At 33.9% G+C, this 23,191-nt stretch overlaps 1 protein-coding gene across 1 annotated transcript; it reads left to right on the top strand.

The window, feature by feature from the left end:
• Window positions 1-4,624: 4,624 nt before the first annotated feature.
• On the top strand, window positions 4,625-17,005 carry LOC123546677 (uncharacterized). Its single transcript, XM_045333148.2, has 11 exons — window positions 4,625-5,318; window positions 8,051-8,078; window positions 8,395-8,979; window positions 10,508-10,579; window positions 11,122-11,514; window positions 12,601-12,726; window positions 13,025-13,243; window positions 13,864-14,088; window positions 14,588-14,869; window positions 15,458-15,706; window positions 16,833-17,005. Exons 1-11 carry the CDS (start codon window positions 4,689-4,691, stop codon window positions 17,003-17,005), a joined length of 2,982 nt encoding a protein of 993 aa, XP_045189083.2. The 5' UTR covers window positions 4,625-4,688.
• Window positions 17,006-23,191: the final 6,186 nt, after the last annotated feature.

The raw sequence follows: 23,191 nt of genomic DNA, 5'->3' as shown, positions 1-23,191 counted from the left end.
GTACCGATTTCATTATCCGATGCCGACGTAAATAACATATTGTCATCATTTATATTAAGGACATATCTGACACAGGTATTTAAATATATTTGTGAAGCACTAGCCGATTTGGATTTTTTTACAAGAAAATACGTAAGTCGCTAAGAAAATCCACATCAATATTCTCAACAGTCATTCTCGTTTATAATTAATTATGGGAAGTCAGTAATATCGCATACAATCATATTTACTGCAGTTTTTACTAATACGTGGCCTAACATTTACTTGAACTATTTAAACTGTTGCGCATGCTGTTTGTCTATTTTTTCTGTCGAATTGTTCAGTTAAAGTGTAAAAAATCGCGAACATCAATTTCTTTAAATACTTGCATGATTTATGTTGAGCATGATAAAAACAAAAGCCACGTGTTCATTTGATGTGAAATGTGAAATTACAAATCATATTCTGCCCCCAGATTAAAGCAAATAATAGACAGACCTATCATAAATAACTGCATTTTTACTTCTACTTAAGTACATGTATTAATGACAAAGCCAGCATCGTAGAAAGAAAACCTTTTTAAAACTTTTTTTACGATGAAGTAAAAAAGATGACGTGCGAAATAGTTCATATCTTTTTCGAAACATTACCTGTCTTTAAGTTGTTACTTTCGCGTTTAGCCATTTAAAGGCACTGACCTCCAGATTTTCGCTTGAAGTTTGGTCATATTTTGAACATTTATAGAACACGAGGTTTTGTTTCTAATCTGTCTTAAAATGCCAAATAAAGAGAGAAAAACATGCTCGAGTCGGGAATCGAACACGGGCCGCCGCGGCGATAAAAATTTCCCTGCAGTCTTGACCAATACACCACGGAGGAATATTTAAATAAATATAAAGCTTTATTATTAAGGCAGTTTACCTCCAGTATCCCGTTATTTTGAATGGTAAAATCGCAAAACAACTAATTCCTATGAGTTTCTATAACATAATCTGTCATTAACTAAATTTTAAAACTTTCTTGAGAAATAAAGCATGTACTGATTCTGAAAACGGATGACTAAATTTCCATAAACCATGTCCAAAGAAATGGCAAGCCTTGTCGGCGTCAGGGAACTTGATGATGATACCAGTATGTTGTAATGGCTCAACACGATTCTTCCGAAACCATATTTCAGTAGAAATTGTGCTAGATCGATATATACATTTTCGTACATTGTTCGGCAGATGTTAAACACACCTACATATGTGAACGTTAAGATGGAAACGTGAATAATAACAGAATGAAAATCCGGCTTAGATATGCGTAAATATCGGGCCATCGTATGCGCCATGATGAATTTCTCGATGGAACTGGAAACATACTTTTCTTCTTCGTATTTTGGCGGGAAACCTGCACGTACCTTCCATGATGCTCCTTCGGAAATGATCGTTTACTTAAGGAAAATTACGTATCGGCGTTATATTTTCGCGTTACCAGAAACATTACTGTGTTGAAACTTTCATGTAATTGTAAACTAAATGTTCTACAACCAAATGAAAATTGCATGTTTCAGAGCTTGAATTTATATTGTCTGTACGTCGTGACAGGCTCTGAAATGTCTGTATTTATAATATTCAATATAACATTCTAGTTCTTAATATTATATTTATGTGTTCAACTTCCAAAAATAAATGATGTTAACTTAAATGATGTTAACGTTTAGACACTAACAGGCATGTAATGACGATTTTTTCACTTGTTCTGGCGACTCACTCCTTGAAGTGCAAGGTCGGAAGCGGTAAACGAACGTGTTTTACGGGTGACCTGAACGAAACGTGCTTATAATAAATCAGGTGGGTAGGGTAAAGACATTTTTCTATTCTAACGGCGAATTTTCCAAGCGGAATGAAGCATTTTTGTGACTCTTTGACGTTTTTGAGATATAGAAATGGAAAACGGTAAATTCTACCGCCGTCTGTTATAAAAAAATAGAACTTTCCAGGTTTCGATTTCTGTACATTTAATTAATAATTATAGGTGGTGGGGGTTAGTGGAAAAAATCATAATTATGGAGGAAAATTAAAATTATGGGTAGTGGAGTTGGAGGAAAATAAAAAAAATATGGGTGGTGGGTTTTTTTCTCAAAAAGTGCCTTCCGACCCCCCCCCCCCCCCCCCCCCCCTCCCTTATTCCATTAATTCTGGAACTGCCATTACCTTACTTGGACAGGACAAAGACTCCGCCTACTTGGACTTGGTACTAATATATTTTCTGGTTCTTTGGGATCATCGAGTACATTTGTTTGCACTGTAACAGAATTCGATTTATGTCAGGGGTTGCACATTTCATTACTTATCATGAACATATCTATCAAACCGAGTCCGCTATCTTGTTGCTTGGTTGTATTCTATGCTTCTTAAGGATCTTCTGTAAGATTTTATTAGTAAAAATTCTAATATTTTTATCTTAGAATATGCCGAAGTACTTCAAAATTGCATAAAACTGATTATTTTACATGTCAAATAAAAGTACGCTTACAGTCCATGTTACCCGCCCGCTTAGCTCAGTATGTAGAGCGCAGATCTACGGATCGCGGGGTCTTGAGTTCGATCCCCGGGCAAGGCGTATGTTTTCCGTGATGATTTGATAGAAGACAAATTGTGTCTGAAATCGTTCAATCTGCTCTGATTCATGTGGAGAAGTTTGCAGTTACTTGCGGAAACAGGATTGTACTAGTACAGAATCCTGGAACACTGGTTAGGTTAACTGCCCGCCGTTACATAACTGAGATAATGTTGGAAAACGGCGTTAAACCTAAAACAAACAAATTCCTGGAAATTTATTGTTGGGAGGGTTGAATTGCTGTGTTCCGTCCTAGCGGAAACCTGTGTTAAAGATCACCTCTGAACAGAGACCACCTGGCTCTTAAGACCACATGTGCTCTTTCCTATTTTTACATTTACAGTGTGTTTTAACCTGTGAATAAAAACCACCTCCCAATAAAGACCACGTTTTGGCTCTCCTAAGGGTGGTTTTTATAGATAGATTTGACTGTATTGTGAAATGACAGGATTTTTTCAGTTTCAGTACTGATAACACTATTCTCTAAAGTTCGTCATGTTAATATTAATTGGATAGTTCCAAGAAAATTCAATTGTTTCTCATATAATGTATCTCCTTAATTTGTATAAATAAAACTTTTACAGGGCCTTAGTCTTCTCACCCAAATTTTCATAACGTAAATCGTTACAGGACTTAAATAAATTATATACTATAATATCTTCCTGTGCAAGTATCATCTACCTATTTATCTATTGCGACTAACATTGCAACTCCAGCAACCGAAGAAATTAAGCATTCAGAATAAAATGCAATCAAAAGTCTTTTCCAAGCCTCTTTTTACGAATACTAAAGTAACTTTAACAGAAGGCGAAATAAATAAAGGGCTTGTCTTTCAAATCAGTACAGCATACAAAATTACTTGACAAGTATTATTGTTCGGGGTTGAAATTTTGCCTTTTGCGGATTTTAAATATAAAGAAAAATCACTTACAAAGTAAACTGACTACCATTACTTTACTTAAATACTGCTAAAACTACGATATATATGTCAACAAACAATTATAAATCGCCGTGCATTTAGACAGACAGACAGATAATTTTATTCACGTAAACTGTACGGTTTTGGACATGATAAAAGTTTAATCTAATCGTTTAAAAATTTGACATGTAAGTAAGCAAACAAAACAAGCAATCGTTAGACAACTAATTCGGTTGCATAAGGGATAAGTACGATATATGTGTGTTATCATAAACGTTTAAAGTTTGATTTCTCGTTTAAAGCCTGTTTCGTGAAACGAAAATTTTATTTATAAAACATGTTTAAGAGAAGGATAACTGGAAAAAATGTTAGTGTATGTATTTTACTCACGATTGAAAAACTGATGGAAAGATAAAAATATTTTCCAAAAGGTTTCCCATTACGCAGTTGTCAGATATGTTTTGAATGGCATTCGAAAGTAAAATTTATCTACTGTTAAGTATCGAAAATACGTCATCTAGTAACAAGCTCATGTCTGCTGGTCACGTAATGTCATTACTTAAACATAACCTCTGATATAAAAGAAAGATTAAATTCTGTCGCAGGAAAGTATGTTTTATTCATTCACGATTTAAAGCAAAATTCCGATTTAATATGCTTTAGGTCGCATTTCCACTACTGGCCGAGATCAGGCATAATCAAGCCGAACCTGCAAAACTTTCATTTATCGTGTTGTGAGACCTGTGGTTTTCCACCTTTTCTATTTGCCAAACCAAGTTGGTAATAATTTCAAAAGTATTATGATATACAGTAGCGTTCACTTAGATATACCTCCGTAATATTTCGAAAAAAATGCACATCTTAGCCGATTTCTAAATCGAATAACTTTCACACCAAGAAAAAGCAAATATAAAAACTAAAGTATAATTAATATCTTTTTATTGTGTTATATAATCCAATTTTAATATTTACTATTTCTCTTTGTGAAGGTGGCACTCCTAGAAAATAACTGCTGTGTGCAATTTATCTCGGAATAGTATTGTGGGGTTATATTAAACGCAGTTGTATACATTCATCATGCAGAGTCTAAATTTCCTTACTTAAACAGCACGTTATTTTGTTGTTCCAGCAGTTGCACAATCGCTACTAAAATGGATCAAATGGACTAATACATGCTTTCTCAAAAATGTCACATAATCCACAAAAATGTGTTTATTATTTGAGGATCATCAGATTCATAGTCGAAGTCGGTACAGAAACAGTGAGAAATCTTTTTTATCACTTTAAACCGAAGCATGAAGTCCATACATTTTTCACTTGTGGAACAATCTGTGACGAATTAAGAGCACTAAAGCGTAGACATGTTCTAAGTTGTGAACAATACCGACAGGTTACTTCTGATCCAAATCCTAATGAGTTCGATCTCGCTTTGTTAATTACACTTTTGACAAATATTTTCACTGGAATGATAGATCCACCAGCAAATGGTTGGAATAGAAACGTTGATCAACATGACATTTCAATTGGCGCGAATTTATTGCGTTTAAAACATTTAAGAAATGCTATAGTCGGACATAGTGCGACTGCTCGGCTTACGGTGCAGGAGTTTAACGACTTTTGGAAGCAAATAGAAGAAACTGTGACAAGCTTCGAACTGTTTATCGATGTTAGAAACAAAGATGCTGTTAAGACAAAAATTGATGAATATAAATACGGAAAGTTAGATTTGGAAGGCGAGCAGGAAAGGAAGTATTTCGCACTGATACGGCGATGGTATAACGAAGGACAAGAAACACTGTCATACCTACGAGATGAGGTAAATAATAACTTTAATAATTGTAAACAATAAATATTTATATATGAATGTTGCAGTAAGTACTGACATAATTTGTTTTGTTTTGTTGGGTTTAGGTCAGTTTTCAACAGTATGTCAGATATACTTAACAATTTAACTCTACATTTAGTTTTTGTTGTTATTTGTCAAATATCGACATATTCTAATGCTGTTGGACACACGTTTTTATAACTGTTTTATTTAAATAAATATAACAACCGGACGTAAAACCATTGGGCCGTGACAGTTACGTAAGGTAACCGTACAATAAGAAGTATTTCCACCCCAGCAGGATTAAACAACTTTGTCACAAACCTCACATTCGCCAAGGGCTTGAAGACAGCCTCCCTCGGACATTTGAACTATATTGCAAGTTAGTATTTATATGTAATGATCTAAACACGAACGCGGCAGCGTGAGTATTGTGCGACTTCAAGAACCTATTATTAATCCTGCATATTTCCAGATGCAAAGCTAAGAATTGTTTTGTTACAAGTTCTTTCTTTATTTGTTACTTTGACTGACTAGATTTGACAATAACTTTCATGTAATTTTGAACGCCGTAACAATATGATATCATTAGTGACGTTACTCACCCTATATAAAATATTCACATTATATTAGGTTATTTTGACGGATGTTCCATTAAAATGTAACGGGGTTGATACATAAGTATGAAATGTGTACTGCAGTCAGTCATTTGGGATTTAAAATTTATATAGATGTAAAGTTTAAGGGTTACCTTATTGTAATGTTACGATTCAAATAATTTACGATATATTGTCATCTTCTTCGTTCGCAAAATTATCGTTATCATATTTGATCGGAAAGACGATATTTTAATATTGCTGCAGTTTTTATTGACATTAGCCAAAAATGTGTCTGAAATACTGTTGAGAAAACGGCGTTGAACCCAAAACAAACAAACAAACAAACGAACTTGCAAAAGTTGTATAGTGTATCATGGTGGTCAGTTAACTAACATACGGGCGTGGATTTCTACTTAAATGTTTATAGTTGTTCTGATCATTTTTATTATGTAGCCCATTAATTCTACTGTATGATAGAAAACAAGGACAGAAGTCCAACAGGAAAAGCCATAGTTCCGTTTAAGCAAATGTAAGGGGGCGTCGTGTCTGATATGAATTTGCTGGGTTGCATTTTGAGCTTCCAAAGAATTTCTTACATATTTTATCACTCTAGATTAATCAAATGTGGAGGGCGAATTTTATGTTGCTCTCGCCTAGGAGTCGGTCCTGTTAACTTCTATTAAGCTAATTGGTCGGTCCCGCGAGTAGCAACTATACCTCTACGAGGGCCATTCTAAAATAATGACAATCGAGCGCTTTCGCATAGTCTGACATGCAAGAAACTCGCGTTTTATATTGATGATATATGAATGACTCCTTTATAATCCTACAAAGTTTTATTGAAAACTATCGTACGTTTTGGATATTTAGTTTTGTATCAGGTGTGTAGTCATATACACGCGTAGTTATGAAAAGCAAACAAAAAATCTGAAATTAGAGCGTACATTAAAGTACGTTGTTTTTGCAAGGCAGAAACTTGTGAAATGCATACTTACGGTAAGTCTGCAGTAGTATCAGAGAAAACTGTTTACAGGTGGGTACTTAATTTAAAAATGTTCAGTCAGGACTCTTCCTGGCTGGCCCAAAAGAGCCATGGCGTGAACGAACATTGCTGCGGTAAGACGTCCAATTGAGGACGCTAGGTACACGTGGTGCGTCTTTTCTTGGTATGTCAACGGGAAGAACCCGAGAGATTCTCACCAAGCACTTGGTTTTAAGAAATGTTTGTGTCCGATGGTTAAACGAGGATCAAGTGCTAAAAAACGCTGAAAATATACTCAAATTTAGATGATCGCACAGAGCTACTAACAGGACATAGGCCTGGATATACATTACGAGCTACAGTGTTGCGTTGACAAAAGACGGTGGCTGCAAAAAGGTAATCGTAGACAGGTTATTGCAAAAAGAACTGAAAGTGTTCCAAAGGTTTTGTATTCCATTTCATCTGCTGTAATCAAGGATTACTGTTGCACCGTCAGGAAAGTCAGTAACTGCAATGATTTATAGAGCCAGACTACTGAAAATACAGTTAAACATAATAAAAAAAATGTCCAAGGAATAGACTCCGCTGTCACAAGTCGATCTATGACAACGCTGCGGCTCACAAAAGTGCCATCGTTAAAAAAATGTGAGAGATGTAAAAGTGGTATAGTGAATTATCCCGCTTATTCATCAGATCTAAGTCCTTGTTTCTTTTTCGCCTTTCACGCCCGAAAAAGATGCTGACTAGCATATAGGCGCAACTATTTATCGGGAAAAGCACGTGGGGATGTTACTTTTTCTGTTACCTAGATCATACCAGGAGAGATAACTCTGCAGCGTCCACCGCTTTGATTTCTATAAGGCAAAAGTACATGGATATCAAGGGCGAATACTTTGAAAGGATAAACTGAATTTGAACACTGTATACAGACTTTATACCATATTTAAGCACGATTGTCATTAATTTTAGAATGGCGTATGTATTAGCCGTAATAGATTACTCCACAGTTTAACTATAAGTATATCCATGCATCGAACTATTATGACTAATTACCTATATTTTTATTAAATAAAATAAGATGAGATCAACGCCGCTAAACTACCTACTAAATTTAAAATGAAATTATAATTTCCATATAACAGGTAGAAGACCTAGTGAAGAAGTCGAAAGGTATGTTTCTCCTTTGAAAGACTATTTAGCACAGATTTAGTAAGGATATTGAGGGTTGCTTGAAACAAAATGCAAATTTTCAACTAAATATTTCAATATTTAGAATAAAATTTCTCGCTTAAAAACTTAAAAAAGAATAGTTATATTTATATACATATATAGGTCTCCTATCATCTCCGTCTCTCTGATTAAATTGTTTATTTTTTCATAGAAAAGGATGTGAATTTGGTATTTTTACTGATTTAAAATGTGGGACTACTTTGAGATAAAAAAAGATGAATTACCAAACATAATTTTTCCTTCTTCAAACTTGCAGAATTCTTTTTCTACTTCAAAACAAAACCAAAGCGTTACCTCCGATACATTAAGTTATTGTTTGAAGGTGGAAGGATGGTTTTGTCCGAACTGCTAAATCAAGAATTAGAAAAGACGGGTGTATCTCTAAACGACTTTCTATTAGATAGTCGCGAAATGTTACTGGAGAACGAACAGAGTGCACTTACCGATATTTACCCGCAAAACTCCCCAAACGGGACAAGAATTAACACAAACACCTCCACCTGGGATATCCAAAGCCTGGCACTGATAATTTCTCACATCTGTAATGAGAACCAAGTTATTTTAAATGAAGTATACATAATATCAAACGCCAGGAAAGAGTATGCAAAGACTGCATACCTCTCTCTGAATAACGAAGAGTTTTCAATTTGCTGCGAAGACCTTGTGTCTAGTTTAAAGACGTTGTCTCCGCTGGCTGGTGCTGAAACCTACACAAAGTGTCGAGTACTTATTGAAAAATATAGAAAGGAAGTTGATACAGATATAGACAACACTGATACTTACTTTGACCAGCTTAAATCACAAGGACTGAATGTAAAGAACCTTTCTGAAATGTATACAGGTATGTTTTAAAACTTTAAAATAATATGCTATTGTTTTGGGGTAATGGCAATACTGCCGCAGAGAACTTTATTTTGCCGGAAGTCAGACTCTACATTGCAAAACTGTCTCATTATGTCATATTTTGTAAAAGTTCTGTACTTTGAAATAATGTAATATATTTTCATGAAAACATACTGTAGGTCATTGAATTTTAAATATTGTATAGCCGATTAAAACAATAAGAACTAACAAAGAATACAGTTTTACAAAGTTCCAGGAAAAGGAGATCCTTGTTATTAGGAAGCAGAAATGATCCGAAGCACATTTAATATGTGATAGGGATACATAAAAATATTGCGTATAGAACGTCTTTTTCTAAATATGTACAAAATGATCAGTGTTGATGTATCAGGAAGAACTCAAATTTATTAAGTATTTGAGCATTTAAACAAAACATTATCCTACAAATGATAGGATGGCTCAGTTGCTGCTTATTTCAAAGGAATCCTGTCTATATAAAAAATATTTATGGAACCGGACTACGTCACCTTACGCAAATTACTGCTGTAGGCAGATAATCTAATTTGTAATGTCCGAATTTTAAAGGGGATCTTCACGTTATATTGGGTCTATTTACAATCAAAAAGCCAGTATTACAATACACTGAGCAAAATTTCTAACTGGTCACCTCACATTTATTTAAACAAAATGTATTGCTAAAATAGAAGTTCTTAAAATGTATGATAGGTATACATGGGTATTGCATACATGTGTAATAGAAATAGAAACCAAAACAATGTACCGCACCATTAAAGCCATCTCATTAACTTTTAATATAAACAAAATTTGTATCACTGGCAGGTATATCATTTTCTTCATTTACATTTCAAGATAAAAACTATGCAATTGCAATAGATCTACTAGCAGTCATTAAATTCATGTGCTACAGCATTTTAATGTCCGATATCTCTGTACTATGACAATTTGTTACCTGTAATAGCGATGAGTGACGTAGCGATACATGGAATTTGTAAATGTACTATTCACGTTTGGAAACCGTCAATTACCTCTTTTTTCATAATGATTGCTGAAGGATACTACTTTTAAATGCCATTACGCTCTTCTAACCTTTCATAAAGTCTCATCTTCCAATAACACGACAAATAAGTAACCCCACTAGTCCAGTAGGTCACAATACGTATTTTCGTTAATATTCACTGCATAGAATAACAGAAATTGAAGGTAAGAGCACATGAATTCGACATGTAAAAGTCCCGTGCATTCCATACAAAATTACGTATTAACCACAATAAAAATGTGCGGCGTCTTTGGTACCTTGCAACAACATTTTTTTCTTCACTGTTGGCATTTATCTAAACACGACATTCTAGTATGTTATACATTTTACACAAGAAACATTAAAATGTATTTTCGAAGTGCATGCTGCGTGGGATTCAGTGGAATAGGAATGTTCGCTGCCTATTTTTTTTTTCAGTTGTACTCCTATTGTATACTCATTAGCGTGTGAATCACGTTGTTTATTACAGAAGTACTGGAGAAACTGAATATTGCATTAAATCAGATGGCAGATGGTAGTCATGTTTTCAAACACGAACAAGGTAAAGTGTGTAACCATATGTCTCAATAAACCATGTGCTGATAATTGTACGGAGTAAATAGGCTCATACGTATTTTAACTAATGACACAATACGGGAAAAATCAGAACATCCAATGATGAGCTGTTGTTATCCTCTGGTCTGTTTCGTCAGGCCCTAAATTATGTATGTTATCCTTTTGCTTATTACATGTGTAAGGGATTCACCTGGTGGGGATAACTTTTATTACTTTGAACCATTTTGGGAAGAAAGAATGAAATTTGTTCACAATCAGCTTGTTTAAATTGTAAAGTGTTTACAGTGACCGACCGTTTCAAGACGGTGCAACCGTTGTTCCTTTATTTGGATTTTATTTGTTTCCATTCTTTTAAACTATTTATTTGTGTGTATATATTCATGAGTTACACATCAATTCATACACTACTTTAGAGTTGTTTTTTTATGAGACTTCGTCTTTGGAACATGGGTATTTCAAATGGATCTTTGGTCTTGTCCTTTTGTCTCATTTATCGATAATTTGAAATATTTTTCTCATCACTTCAAGTTTTGGAACTGAAAATGGTTACACTAGGAAGGACAGAAGAAAAGATAGAACTCGCCGAGAATATTCTAGCAACAGTATGGGAGGCGGCCATCAAAATGTCAGACACCCCCAAAGACTTCGCCGCGGTGAGGAATACGGTAGATCTCATCATTGAGCACGTTCGAGCGATTTCTGACGTTGACACAATAAAAGTGGAAAAACATTGTATCCTTATGTCAGTTTCATGTCGTTCATGCCTTGGGCTAATGCAGCTCATGGAGTATTTAGAGGGCGATTCATTCAAAGAACATTTAACGAATATGTCATTAGAAATAGGGCATATATGCAATGATACGGTATGCATCAAAGGAAATGTCACCTTTGAGAGCCTGTATCAGCTTGCAACTGCAATAGGTAAGCTATAGCCAAAAATGACTTACAAAGATAGTTTACCTCATATGAGGAGTGTTCAGTAAATATTTAGACTGGATCTATATATTCCCTATCGTATGAAATTGGATGTAACAGGATCCGTTATTACCAATAACCTGTCCGTTAGCAACAGTAATGTTTAAAATAGAATGACATCGTACATAACGAAATTGTGACGTTATTTAGTACCATAGTAACGCGCTAATTGCCTAGTCGACGTTTCGTAAATGTATTATTACCAATAACTGCAAATGATGTTACATAAATTTCTGCAGTCGAAAATCACATTTATTCCGTGAATATACTTGTTTAACATACAAGTGATGTCTCTTTAACATTTAACGTCTGTCTAAAATAGACAATGTTTTGTCTAGGTGAGTCATATGTGATCTGACATAAAATGACGTCACAAGAACATCTAAAATATTAACAAAACATTAAATAATGCAAAACGCATAACATTAACTTCTGAATTACTGTCGAAAACAAGAGTTTATGTGATTTACCTAGAAAGACAGGTCAATCATCAATTAGCAATAATTTTGATAACTTGATAAAGCATAACACACCTATGAATATTTTTTTATGATTTCCAGAGAAATAAATGAGAAAACAGTCAAATATCTACATACTATCTTGTCGCAAGTGACTATTCTTTTCTTAAATGATACACAGATGCTAAATGGCGAAAGCTGTTCCATATATTTTTACATATTAAGTTGATTACGAAAAACATCGTAAACAATGCTGACCTTATTAAGACGTCGCTGACGTGGGCCGGTATACGTATCGCTTGCTTACACAAATGACCGCAGGACAAATGAAATGCATGATTTTGTTACATTTGTAGCAAATACACTATTTATCAACTGATGCAAATTTAGGACGTTTGTATTGACTGGTTCTGTAGTAATTGCAACAGTCTACGTATTTTGTGAACGACCCTCTTACATACAAAACAGAAATAGTATTATTATTACATAGTCTTGCATGGAATCATGTTTATTGTGTCAGGTTTTCAGTTGAAAATTATGTTCGCTAAAAGAAAAACAATATTGTCTTTTTCAGAATGTGACAAACTAGCAAATGGTTTCAACATTTGTGCGGGAGATGTGTCGGCACAGACAGAAGGAATGAAATCTGTTGAAAAAATAAACGATGACAAAGGATTTCGAGAAGTGTTAGGAAAACATGGTATGGTAGATAATTTCATGAATGAATTTGAGCTATCATACGTTTTATTTGCGCTACAGAGTAATCGCATAAATGGAATGTTATTACCAGGACCTACACATTATATATTTGATTTATGGTTCTTTGTTCTAAAAGTAATTTAACAATGCTAAATTCATTGACATGTTATCACAAAACCCTGCCATAACCTATCTACCGAAACTGTACTTACCTATTAATTTATACTCCACTACATATGAAATAGCTTCTGGAAAGCATAAATCGTTTTATATAAATGTTTAGAATTTATATTTTGAAGTAAATGGTTCAAGTGAACTTGGAGCAAATATAAAAGAAGCCAACGAGGAAATCACATCGTTGCAGGACCTCACTGAAGAAACTGTTGGTCACATATCAGCAGACGAGCTCGAGAAAGACGGAATCGTTATCGTTTCAGATGAAAAGCAAATACAAGAGGCGTCAAAGGCATCCATATTAGAAAGAAATGCATCTGCACCCGAGTCTGAGTCTGAAAAGAGTAATGTAGCCTATATGTTTACAAATAATTACTGAACAGAGTTTCCGTCAAAGCATATTACATATTTTCCTGTCACCGCCGTCGGGGTTGAGGTGTTGAGTCTTTTTCTTTTAAAAAATACGTCCATCTGGCTTTAGGAAGAACGATGATTCTACCTTAAATACCCGCCCATGCCAGAAAGAATGCCCAGAACTGCATCTTGGGCCTTCCTCTGACATGAAATCCAAACGTTCATATATAACCTAAAATTTGTGTCGGTGAGATTAAAACACAATTAGCAAACGTTCTAAGGCAAAGGACTTAGGAAAATGTACTTAAGGTCTTTGAAAGTGACTGTTTACTCAAACAATGAATAAAATGAAATATGAGTTTATATCATAACGTAGCTTTAGAGCTTTTTCTCTTCTGGTTTATAAAATGTTATAAGATGAACCTTTTATACAATTACATATTCATGAATATCACATACAAGTGCTATTTGTACAAGCCAATAGTGTTCAAACTGAACAAGAATTCGATGAAATGGACGTAAACAACGACAACGTTATTCCGCCACTTAAAGAAACATCGTTACAGTAGTAATAACTATACTGAGAATATGGATACATTGTCTTCCACAGAGACACAAGATAAGAAAGACAACAAGAACAATGGCGAAGATGAGCCTGTGTTCCTTCGCACAATTCAAGTGAGGGGATCGGGAGACGTCATCAATGTCAATACGTTGAGGTACCTTAAAATGTACTTCAAGGACAAGGGTAGATCAGACGGAGCAACTGTTAACGTGACAGAATACAAATGTATAGAACCTGGTGTAGCTACGTTCACATTTGAGACAAAGAATGGTAAATTTAAAATTATACAAGAAAATATTAATACTACATTTAACAGCGGCCGATAAAAAGAGCTTATATCTTTCGAAGGAACTGTGCGATAAAGACTCTAAATCTTACATTCATTATACATTAGTTTAATTTTACCATTTACCTCTATATATTAGTTATACTGTCCTGGAACCTAACTTTAGACCATGTTATATTTAGCGCGAAATATATTACTAAAATACCCGATTCTGAATATACGTTGCGGATACTGTACTTTGATTATGCACACTATATCTAGACTACGTCACGGTTTTCATATTTGAAGGTCTACCACAAGTATTTTTATCTACTTCATCTACCTTTACTATAGCAGACTACCAAGTATTCATATGCATTTACCTACCAAAACAAATGTATAGATAACGCGTTTAAAATGATTTGAATAACTTCCATCCAAAACGATAAAAGTTTATCTCGTGCCTGCATGATAAATATATTTTAATTGAACTTTAATTTTAAGATGCTGAAAGTGTAGCAGAGAGAGATGATCACGTGTTTAGGTCTGAACCGCTTAATGTAGCAATGATGCCAGAAGAAAAAGAAATTCGAGTGTCTTCCGCTGAAGATAAAATAGATGCCGATGATACAGAAGTAAAAAGAATAAAGATTACTAAGTTGACTTCTTCATTAGCAGCTCTACTTGGTGTTCATTTAGAGAAAATGTTCCCAGATGTGCATGTTGTTAGCGTTAAACATGAAGAAGACAACAAGTCCGCTGTGGTTGAGTTTGAGGATTCAAAAGGTAAAATATAATCAAAATTTATTCTTACTTATTCCAGTTTGACTAGCGCTGGACTTTTACACGAATAACATGTGTACAAATTTAAAACAAAATAATAAAAGCCCGAATTTAATAATCTTAGAAAGATCTATCGACTGTCTACATTCAGCAATGACTCATGATTCTTGACCGTCTTTTCCTATTCTTGGTAAAGATAAGGTTTACCTGATACTTTGCAATGCATAAGTCTTCACTATACAATCTGTGATTGAAAAAGACTGGCACCTTAAACTACCTGGAAACAGGTTTTTTCATTAATGGAAACAAATCCATAGAATAAAAGACAAACAGCAGTTCAACTTGAATGTTACTTAATGTAAATTGATAGAGAAAACCTCATTCAAACAATGTAAACTCGTCTCTCCAGTTAATACAAGCTTTAATAGAATCGATATGAACGTACCTAATAATTGGCAAACATTTAAACTTACAAATGCCTGCAAATAAGTCTACATTTCTTTTTAGAAGAGGAGTGCAGTCGTGTCAAGATGAGCATTATCGTATGTATTTTCCAGTCTAAATCTAATTCACTTGTAATTTTTATTAAAGGTTTTGCCAACATTCTACAGAAAAAGGAATTGTCAATCGACGGGCAGGTTGTTGGTGTGGAGTTATACGAAAATAAACCATATATATCACGTACTGTACTTGTGAAAGGGAGTTCAGACATTGCCAGTCAGCTGGATTCGTTGAAAATTTACTTTCAAAACACGGCGCTCTCTGGGGGTGGTAATATTACAAATTGTTATGTGGACAGTAGCAATAACGTTGCCTATGTTACATTTGAAACAGAAGACGGTATGTATAAACAAACAGTTAAACAAATAAATATTCTTAGTAATATTGGGAGACATATTATTTTCCGTTTGTCAGTCTGTTTGAAATTATGTCCATATATATTTTACTTTTCTTCCCATACAGGCCGTTTAATTGAATTTGAACAAAAAATTGACATTTAGGTTGTCCTGTTTTCCTAAGTTTTGAAAAGGTTTTACTTTTTAAAGCCATATTACATATTTAACGCTTAAGGTATTTGTGCACGTTTGGATCGAAATTTTTTCTACAATGTAGAATTTGATTAAACTTTTTTTTTTTTAAACTTCAAAACATATTTTAAAAATTCAGCAAATAAAAAGAAAGGGCCGTGTGCTTGATTTTTTTGCTAGACTGGTTTGAAAAATTTGGACCTCATGCATTTTTTCATAAAGGGAGTCTATAGGAAAATCACAACTATCATAATATTTTCACCAGTAGAAATCTTTCTATAATGTAGGCTTTAATGAAACTTCTCATAGTCCTAAATAAACATATGGCCTTTAATATGATGAAATAAAATGTATAGGTTAGTGCTTATTTTTGAGATATTTGACCATGATTGAAGTGAACAGCAGATTTCAAGCTATTCTGAAGACAACATTAAACGTGTCAGATGTTTTAATATAATATTTTAACTTTTCAAAGATAGTTACAGTCTCATTTTGATAAAGTTACTCACAGGTTGCCATTGATTAATAGGTTGATTTTCATTTCCGTAGGCCGAATCCAGGCCTTATTCTACGTTATCCGGAAAAATGACGCTACGCCATCAGTTCAAACGTGCAGAACTACCTTAATGTATATACAATGGAGTGCTGATCATTCCATGAGCTACTACGCAGGTGTTGGGAAAACAGAGAATAGAAACATTTCTAAACATAATAAGGACAATGGTGGTGTTACACAAAGGTGCAGTGTTGCAAATGTATAGCATTTACTTACATTGCACGTAGATATACATGCGTAGGGGTTTGAAAACAGGAAAAATTTCTGTTAGATTTTAGATTTGTTACTTAGCGAATGAATTAGAGGAGTCCACCGAGATTTCAGTAAATTAACGAAATTTCAGGATATGAAAATATGTAGCAATGTCATTTTTGTCTTACAGTTGCACAACTGGTGGTAGAAAAATTTCATAATAAGGAAGCACTGGAAGTTATGCTGTCTGATGAAAGTCTCAAGTTAAACAAAGAAGAATCGGACAAAGAAACAAAAGGCAAATCTTCAACAGCTGTGACGACAAATCAAATAATCAGTCATAGGTCAGTTAATGTTTTATGATATTGTATTTTTGTTTCATGTTTTGATCTGCCTACCTTCCAATTTAAAATGCTTGGTATCTCATTACCGTAATGTAATTTTAATTTCTTCTATAATAGTTCAATTCCCAATTTTTTTTTTTTTTTTTTTTTTTTTTTTTTATTGAACATTATATAAATGTTTTTATGTAAAGCACTTTTGAACGTATTTTTATATGAAAAGAGTGCTATATAAATGTGGTATATAATAATAATAATAATAATAATAATCACACTAATGCTGAACCTGTTGCATTTTCCACTTTTTAAACGTCTATATGATATATAAACACTTCAAACTAAAGATGTAGAAAAATTGAATAATAATTTCATTTTAGGAAATTTTACTCGTTGATATTAATGAAGCTCTATTTACAAACCCTTTCATAAAGTGTGACTAATATCCATGCAATACCACTTCGTCAGAGGAAGTAAGCGCCCTTTACTAGGCAATACTTGGACTAATCATGCGCATATACACTCCCGTTTGACGATGATATGACGTTTTGTATATAGATTATTCCAAAATACCCCATTTACTCACAAACACATAGACACATACATGTACCATCTTTGTTTGAGGGGTATAATAAAAAAAGAAATCCTATTTATATGTTTGGCCTTAACTCGTTAATATACAAAGGTAAATATTTGTTATTTGCATTTTTGTAAAGTAATAAAGACAATGTATTAAGTCGATAATTGCGCATTATTTTAGTTCAGTCGAGTAAGTTGTTGCATTTAGAGAGAGGCTGGCGAATGGTGAATAAATTAACATCGTACCTGAACAAAGCAAAACAGAAAAATCTGTCTGCTCACAGACTGAGCATCTGGACAAAAAATTGCACTGTCTATTATATTTTTTTTTCCAGACATATCTTAAAATGCTAATGAATATTTTAACTCTGCCCTTAAGATTTTTATCACAAGAAATACTTTTAAAATATTGCAATTTATATATTCCAGTAATGATAATTGTACAAGAGCGTGTTATCGGTTAATGTTATTATCCCACGCCGTTTATAGAAAAGCAATATGTCCGTTTTTCCATCACCATTTTTGTTAGAATAATAACTTAACAACAGCTGAAGGTAATATGATAAAACTTGGAATACTCATTAATTGATGTGAATAATAATTTTACGATTAAGAGTCGTAACACTATCTTAAATATCATGTCGAAAATTCTCAATCGTGTACTTATGTTTTGACAATTTGGTGCGGACAATACTATTACAATTACCCAAAGGAATTTAGAGAAACTTTTCGCAATGGTAGGTGACAGAAAGAGAAACTGCAGAGCAAATGAACTCTAACTTTGTTTTTAATATTTTTTATTGATTTCCTTTAACATTTTGCTTAATTGTTTAATTTCTGATTGGACAATGACTTTGAATTTCTTGAAGGAAATTTAAAGAGGTGTTTTGTAATGATAAGTGGAGCACAATGACCAAACTTTTGTACTGAATAGCTTGTTTTAATCATCTCCCATTTTTTATATTTTTTTAAATTTGTTTCTGAAACTTTTGATGGAAGTTCAAATGTATTTGCCACATTGATAGTTTGCACTAAGAAGAATTGAAAACAATTAGATATTTTACTTTATGACAAATGATAAAAAGGTAGAGTCATAACCCCTTCCCAGAATAATTCTTATTTATCTCCCTACGTGTACATACATTCATACAATTTATTTTTAATTTCTGAATATTACTAAATGACATATGTTTAGATGAAAAGGAGTAGAAATGCATACCTGCAGCTTCATTTTTTAATAACTGATATATCTTTTCTCTTACAATAAAACACAGCAACACTGGATATAGCTGTCTCTTAGATTCTCTAACTGTGATTTTACTGTGATTTTCAAGATATTAATCTTTGTTTGGTTATTGTTGTTTTGCTGTTGCAGTTAAATTACTGTTCCAATTAGAATAAAGTCAGTATAATAGTGAAGTGTTAGTTTGAAGTTTGAAACAAGAACTGTGAATTGGATATTTCAAAATAGATTGCGATATAAATTTACATGAATGATAACAATTCTCAAAGTAAAACCCAATCAGCGCTTCGGAGATAATCAGGAGCGAATTGCCTAACTGCGTTTTCTATAATCTTGAAACTCCCGATGTATTTGCATAGTGAGGTGTAGCTGATGTTTTCTATGATGTATGTATTTGCGTTCAAGGATTTTACGTTTTACGTATTTACATGTTAATCTGTGTTTGTGTGAAACATTCATTGTACTAGTAAGCGTAACTGTCTAGACTTTTTCCCAAATTCAAAAAGATTACGCCATTATAAGGACCTTCTTTTTTCAAGGAAAATATACTTGAACTTAAAATAAATTTACGTATGTTGTGTTTTCGATATGTCCGATATGTTCTACATATTGCAATGGCACGGGGTTGGCGCTATTAATAATGTTCAAACAAACAAAAACAAAACATTCACAACATTTATTTACTAGATTTAATGAAATATAAATATGTACAATGTTTCACAGGGAAATATGCAATATGAGACTGATATTATTTATTTGCGAAAATCAAAATTAATTCACCCACAGCTTGCGAAAATACATTCTGTAAAAGATATTTTGGTCATACGCCTTAACTCACACCACATATTCTGCTTGGTACGAATATAAAATAAATATGAAATTTAATCACTTTAGCAGAGAATAACAGGCTAATGTCTCTCAATATCAATATTATCGGGTCGATACTGATATGTGCTGGCAGGGGAAGATTCACCGAACGCCCTCCGCTCATATCTGCCGAGACTGATATCGAAAGACAGCAGTATGTCATTCCTTTTATCATGTATCTCACAATTGCCTAAAACAACATTTTGCCTTATTCTATTTCGTAAAAATTGATTTCTGATGCTGCCGGAAAACATATCCTCGTATTTTAAGCTACAACCAGAGAGTGAACACATAGACTGATAAAATTTTCAAATACTCACGCTTCTACGGATAAGCCAGAAATTACAGAAAGCAGTTAAATTGGTTTTCTTCTTATGTTAATATAAAGAATCATTAGTGGGTCACGTGTTTTGTAAAACATACGGCATTGATTACACGAAGTGCTATGAATTTCTAAATTCCTACACATTTGAAATTAGTCTCTGCCATAACAAAGTATACTACATCCTCAAAAATATAGTTTGCCAATTTTACAGGTACTAATTAGATATTGCTTACTACATGCACCTACAATTTATTTTATATGTTTTAAAGCTTTTCTGAATGCCTTGACGCACCGAACATATTATAATCAGCACATAGATCAATTGACGGAACCAAACACGAAGTTTCTTGAAGGTATGTAAATATTTCTGAGACAGAGAGATTAATTTCCGTGCTGAAGATACTCCCAGACACGTTACAGACTTTTTTGATACAAAAACTTTATTTTTAATTAGTTCAGTATGACGGTGTCTACTTGTAGCAGTGAGCACAATGCCCAATGTTATAGTGAGGCTGTTATACTAATTTACTTTAGCTTGGCTATGATGAAACCTTGAAGAATATTTTTGTCACTCTTCCTGGAGTAGCCAGTACTGGTGTCATATGAGAAGGCGTGGTCGTGACTCGAGTTGGGCTCGAACTTACGATCAGGTTGAGAGGCAGGCACCTTAGCCAGTACATCCCCCTAACGGCTATTATTGAGTCAATATTAATCTGGTTATTTCTTTTTGATGATTATTCTTGTTGTTTTAATTCATCTCTAATCAGAAAAGTGTTGCATGAATTTAGATAAATTCCATTCTCCAAGGAAAGAAACCGCTTTTGTTCCTCAAACTGCCGACTCATGCCTTTGAACTATGAAACTTATCGGTTTCTTGAACACATTATCCACAACAACAATTTGACTTTTGAAATCATATCTTTACAATCAGTCAACACGGATACCGTGAAAGTCGTTACTGTAACACCTAATGATTTTGCAAAAGCCTTTTCAAAAGCCTTCGACAAACTTTCTAAATCACGTCTGTTATGGAAGCTTGGCCGCTGCTGAATAAATATTCCCTCCAAGATTGAAGAATTTCTATCCTCTATCAAGAACGCAGCAGTGGGCCGAGTGCAAAACCCCAATGTGTTCAAATCTACTCTTACCCATCTTTAGAGTATGTATCACCAATCCGAAAGTTCTACCAACCAACCAACTTCAGATGAAGAGCTGCTGGATTTGAGAAGAGTGACTACGCATAAACTAGCGACGTTACCAACATAATAAATGAATTGTTTTAAAAGGCATACAGTTAATGTACTGTTTATTATGCTAGTCTTCTCTGTTGATCACTCAACTATTATGAACGGTGCTACTTAGATTATAATAGGCATTAAGTTCCGATGAATTAAACATAACCTTTTAAGATGCTTCTTATATCATTTTCTATTCGATTTAGAAATCTGTCTCATGCTGATACGTACCTGCGACAAACATAATATAAAATGCTGTATAAGCATGTAAATTTTATCTTTACTTGCACCTTTCTCATTACGATGGCACAGGGGCCGCATTCATAAAGCATCTTAAGTATAAGTATAAGAAATTAATTATTTACTTAAGTATTACTTAGGTAAGAAATTTATTTTACTTAAGTATATTTGTTATTCATAAAACAACTTAATAAGTAATTCTTGGCTTTTATTGTGGACAAAAACATTAAAAAAACACATTGATTTCAGACAGATACAACATGCACAATTATGTTTAAAGTGCTTTTATCTAAAAAAAAACAACACTTTAATCGTACTCACGACGCTATTTTGTTTTCTGACTTAAGTCATTTCTTACGTATCTTAAATTTAAGCTGTTTTATGAATAGGACTTAAGTTTTTTACTTAGACTTAAGCTGAAATCACCACAAACTTAAGTAAAATCTTCAACTTAAGTCAAAACTTATACTTAAAATGCTTTATGAATACGGCCCCTGTTCATTAGTAACATAGCCTTTGTCACTAGCTTTTACATACTTCAATAAAGCAAAATAAAACATATACCATCATGATTTGCAATTTTTCTATTAACTTCACTGTGAATTTGACGCGAACGTAATCGTATTGTAAGAAGTACTGCCTCCTTATAAACAGCAAATAACTCAAACCCTGATCAAGGAGATTATATTTCAATGACCTCATTGACGTCGTTATATCAGAAGGATACTTTCATTAATTTTTGCCAAAATTTAGATATGTAAATCACTTTTATTCATTTTGATAAGTAATACATAAACCATAATCAGATGTTTGGTTTGAATACTGTGTACAGTACCAACACATATAGCAAATATACTCAGACTGGGTGCACATTGTATGGAGTTGATCTTCGTCCAAGGCGGCACGGATTGGCTTTAAGGTAATATGCGCCGCATCCCGGCCTTAAAACGAAGTCTTCATGGCGTTACTTTATGAGCTAGCTTTATTTTTTACAAACTAAAAGTAAGATCAGGGCATACATAACCCGCCTGATGCTTCTGCTCCGCCGCGCTATAACGGGCCTCTCGTTATTTTAACCTACTCACATTTTATTATTTTCTTTATTGTCAGGCTCAAAAAAGTACAACGACGTCTCATCACCTGTAAACATTTCTTTGAAACGCCTAGATTCCTTTGACGAGCAGGGCGGAAACATTTTCTATCCTCTCACTCTTTTGCTCAGGGGTCAATAAATGCGATACGCAGGTTTAGTCTTTCTTTTAAAATCAGAAAAACCGCTGACGAATTAAGGCCCGAAATTTCCCCCATCTGCTCCACTGTGCATCTTGCATCTTTCTCGATTGTTACTTTCACAGCATCAATGTCTTTGTCAGACAAAGCAGTCAGAGGGCGCCAAGAACGGGCCCCATCTTTGGTGCTGGTTTTTTCCATCTTTAAAAAGAAATACCCATTGGGCAATAGTAAGGTATGGCAGCGTACTGCCCCCGTACACGTTGTCCAAGTCGGCTTTAATTTCTGATGCACCGATGCCAAGAAGTCTGCATAGCTTACAATACGCCCTCTGTTCTCAGTGAAAATTGCAGCCTTTCAGCCAGTATGATATACTACATGTATTTCCAATGCAAATAAATGTGGTTTTGCACATGAGTTTAGTGCCATTTCCGGTCACTTGGACGGAAAAATCAATACTGTTTCTATTGATATACTACACTTGTGGGTGCA

The sequence above is a fragment of the Mercenaria mercenaria genome, chromosome 9 (genome assembly GCF_021730395.1).
Source record: "Mercenaria mercenaria strain notata chromosome 9, MADL_Memer_1, whole genome shotgun sequence".
Classification (NCBI taxonomy): domain Eukaryota; kingdom Metazoa; phylum Mollusca; class Bivalvia; order Venerida; family Veneridae; genus Mercenaria; species Mercenaria mercenaria.
This window is presented reverse-complemented; position numbering and strand designations above follow the sequence as displayed.

Bases quoted from the DNA above. Each gene is read 5' to 3' on its own strand.
- LOC123546677 (XM_045333148.2), top strand. From the start codon at position 4,689: ATGTCACATAATCCACAAAAATGTGTTTATTATTTGAGGATCATCAGA. The intron at 8,079-8,394 runs GTATGTTTCTCC...TCAAACTTGCAG, and splicing joins CCTAGTGAAGAAGTCGAAAG to AATTCTTTTTCTACTTCAAA. The intron at 8,980-10,507 runs GTATGTTTTAAA...TGTTTATTACAG, and splicing joins CCTTTCTGAAATGTATACAG to AAGTACTGGAGAAACTGAAT.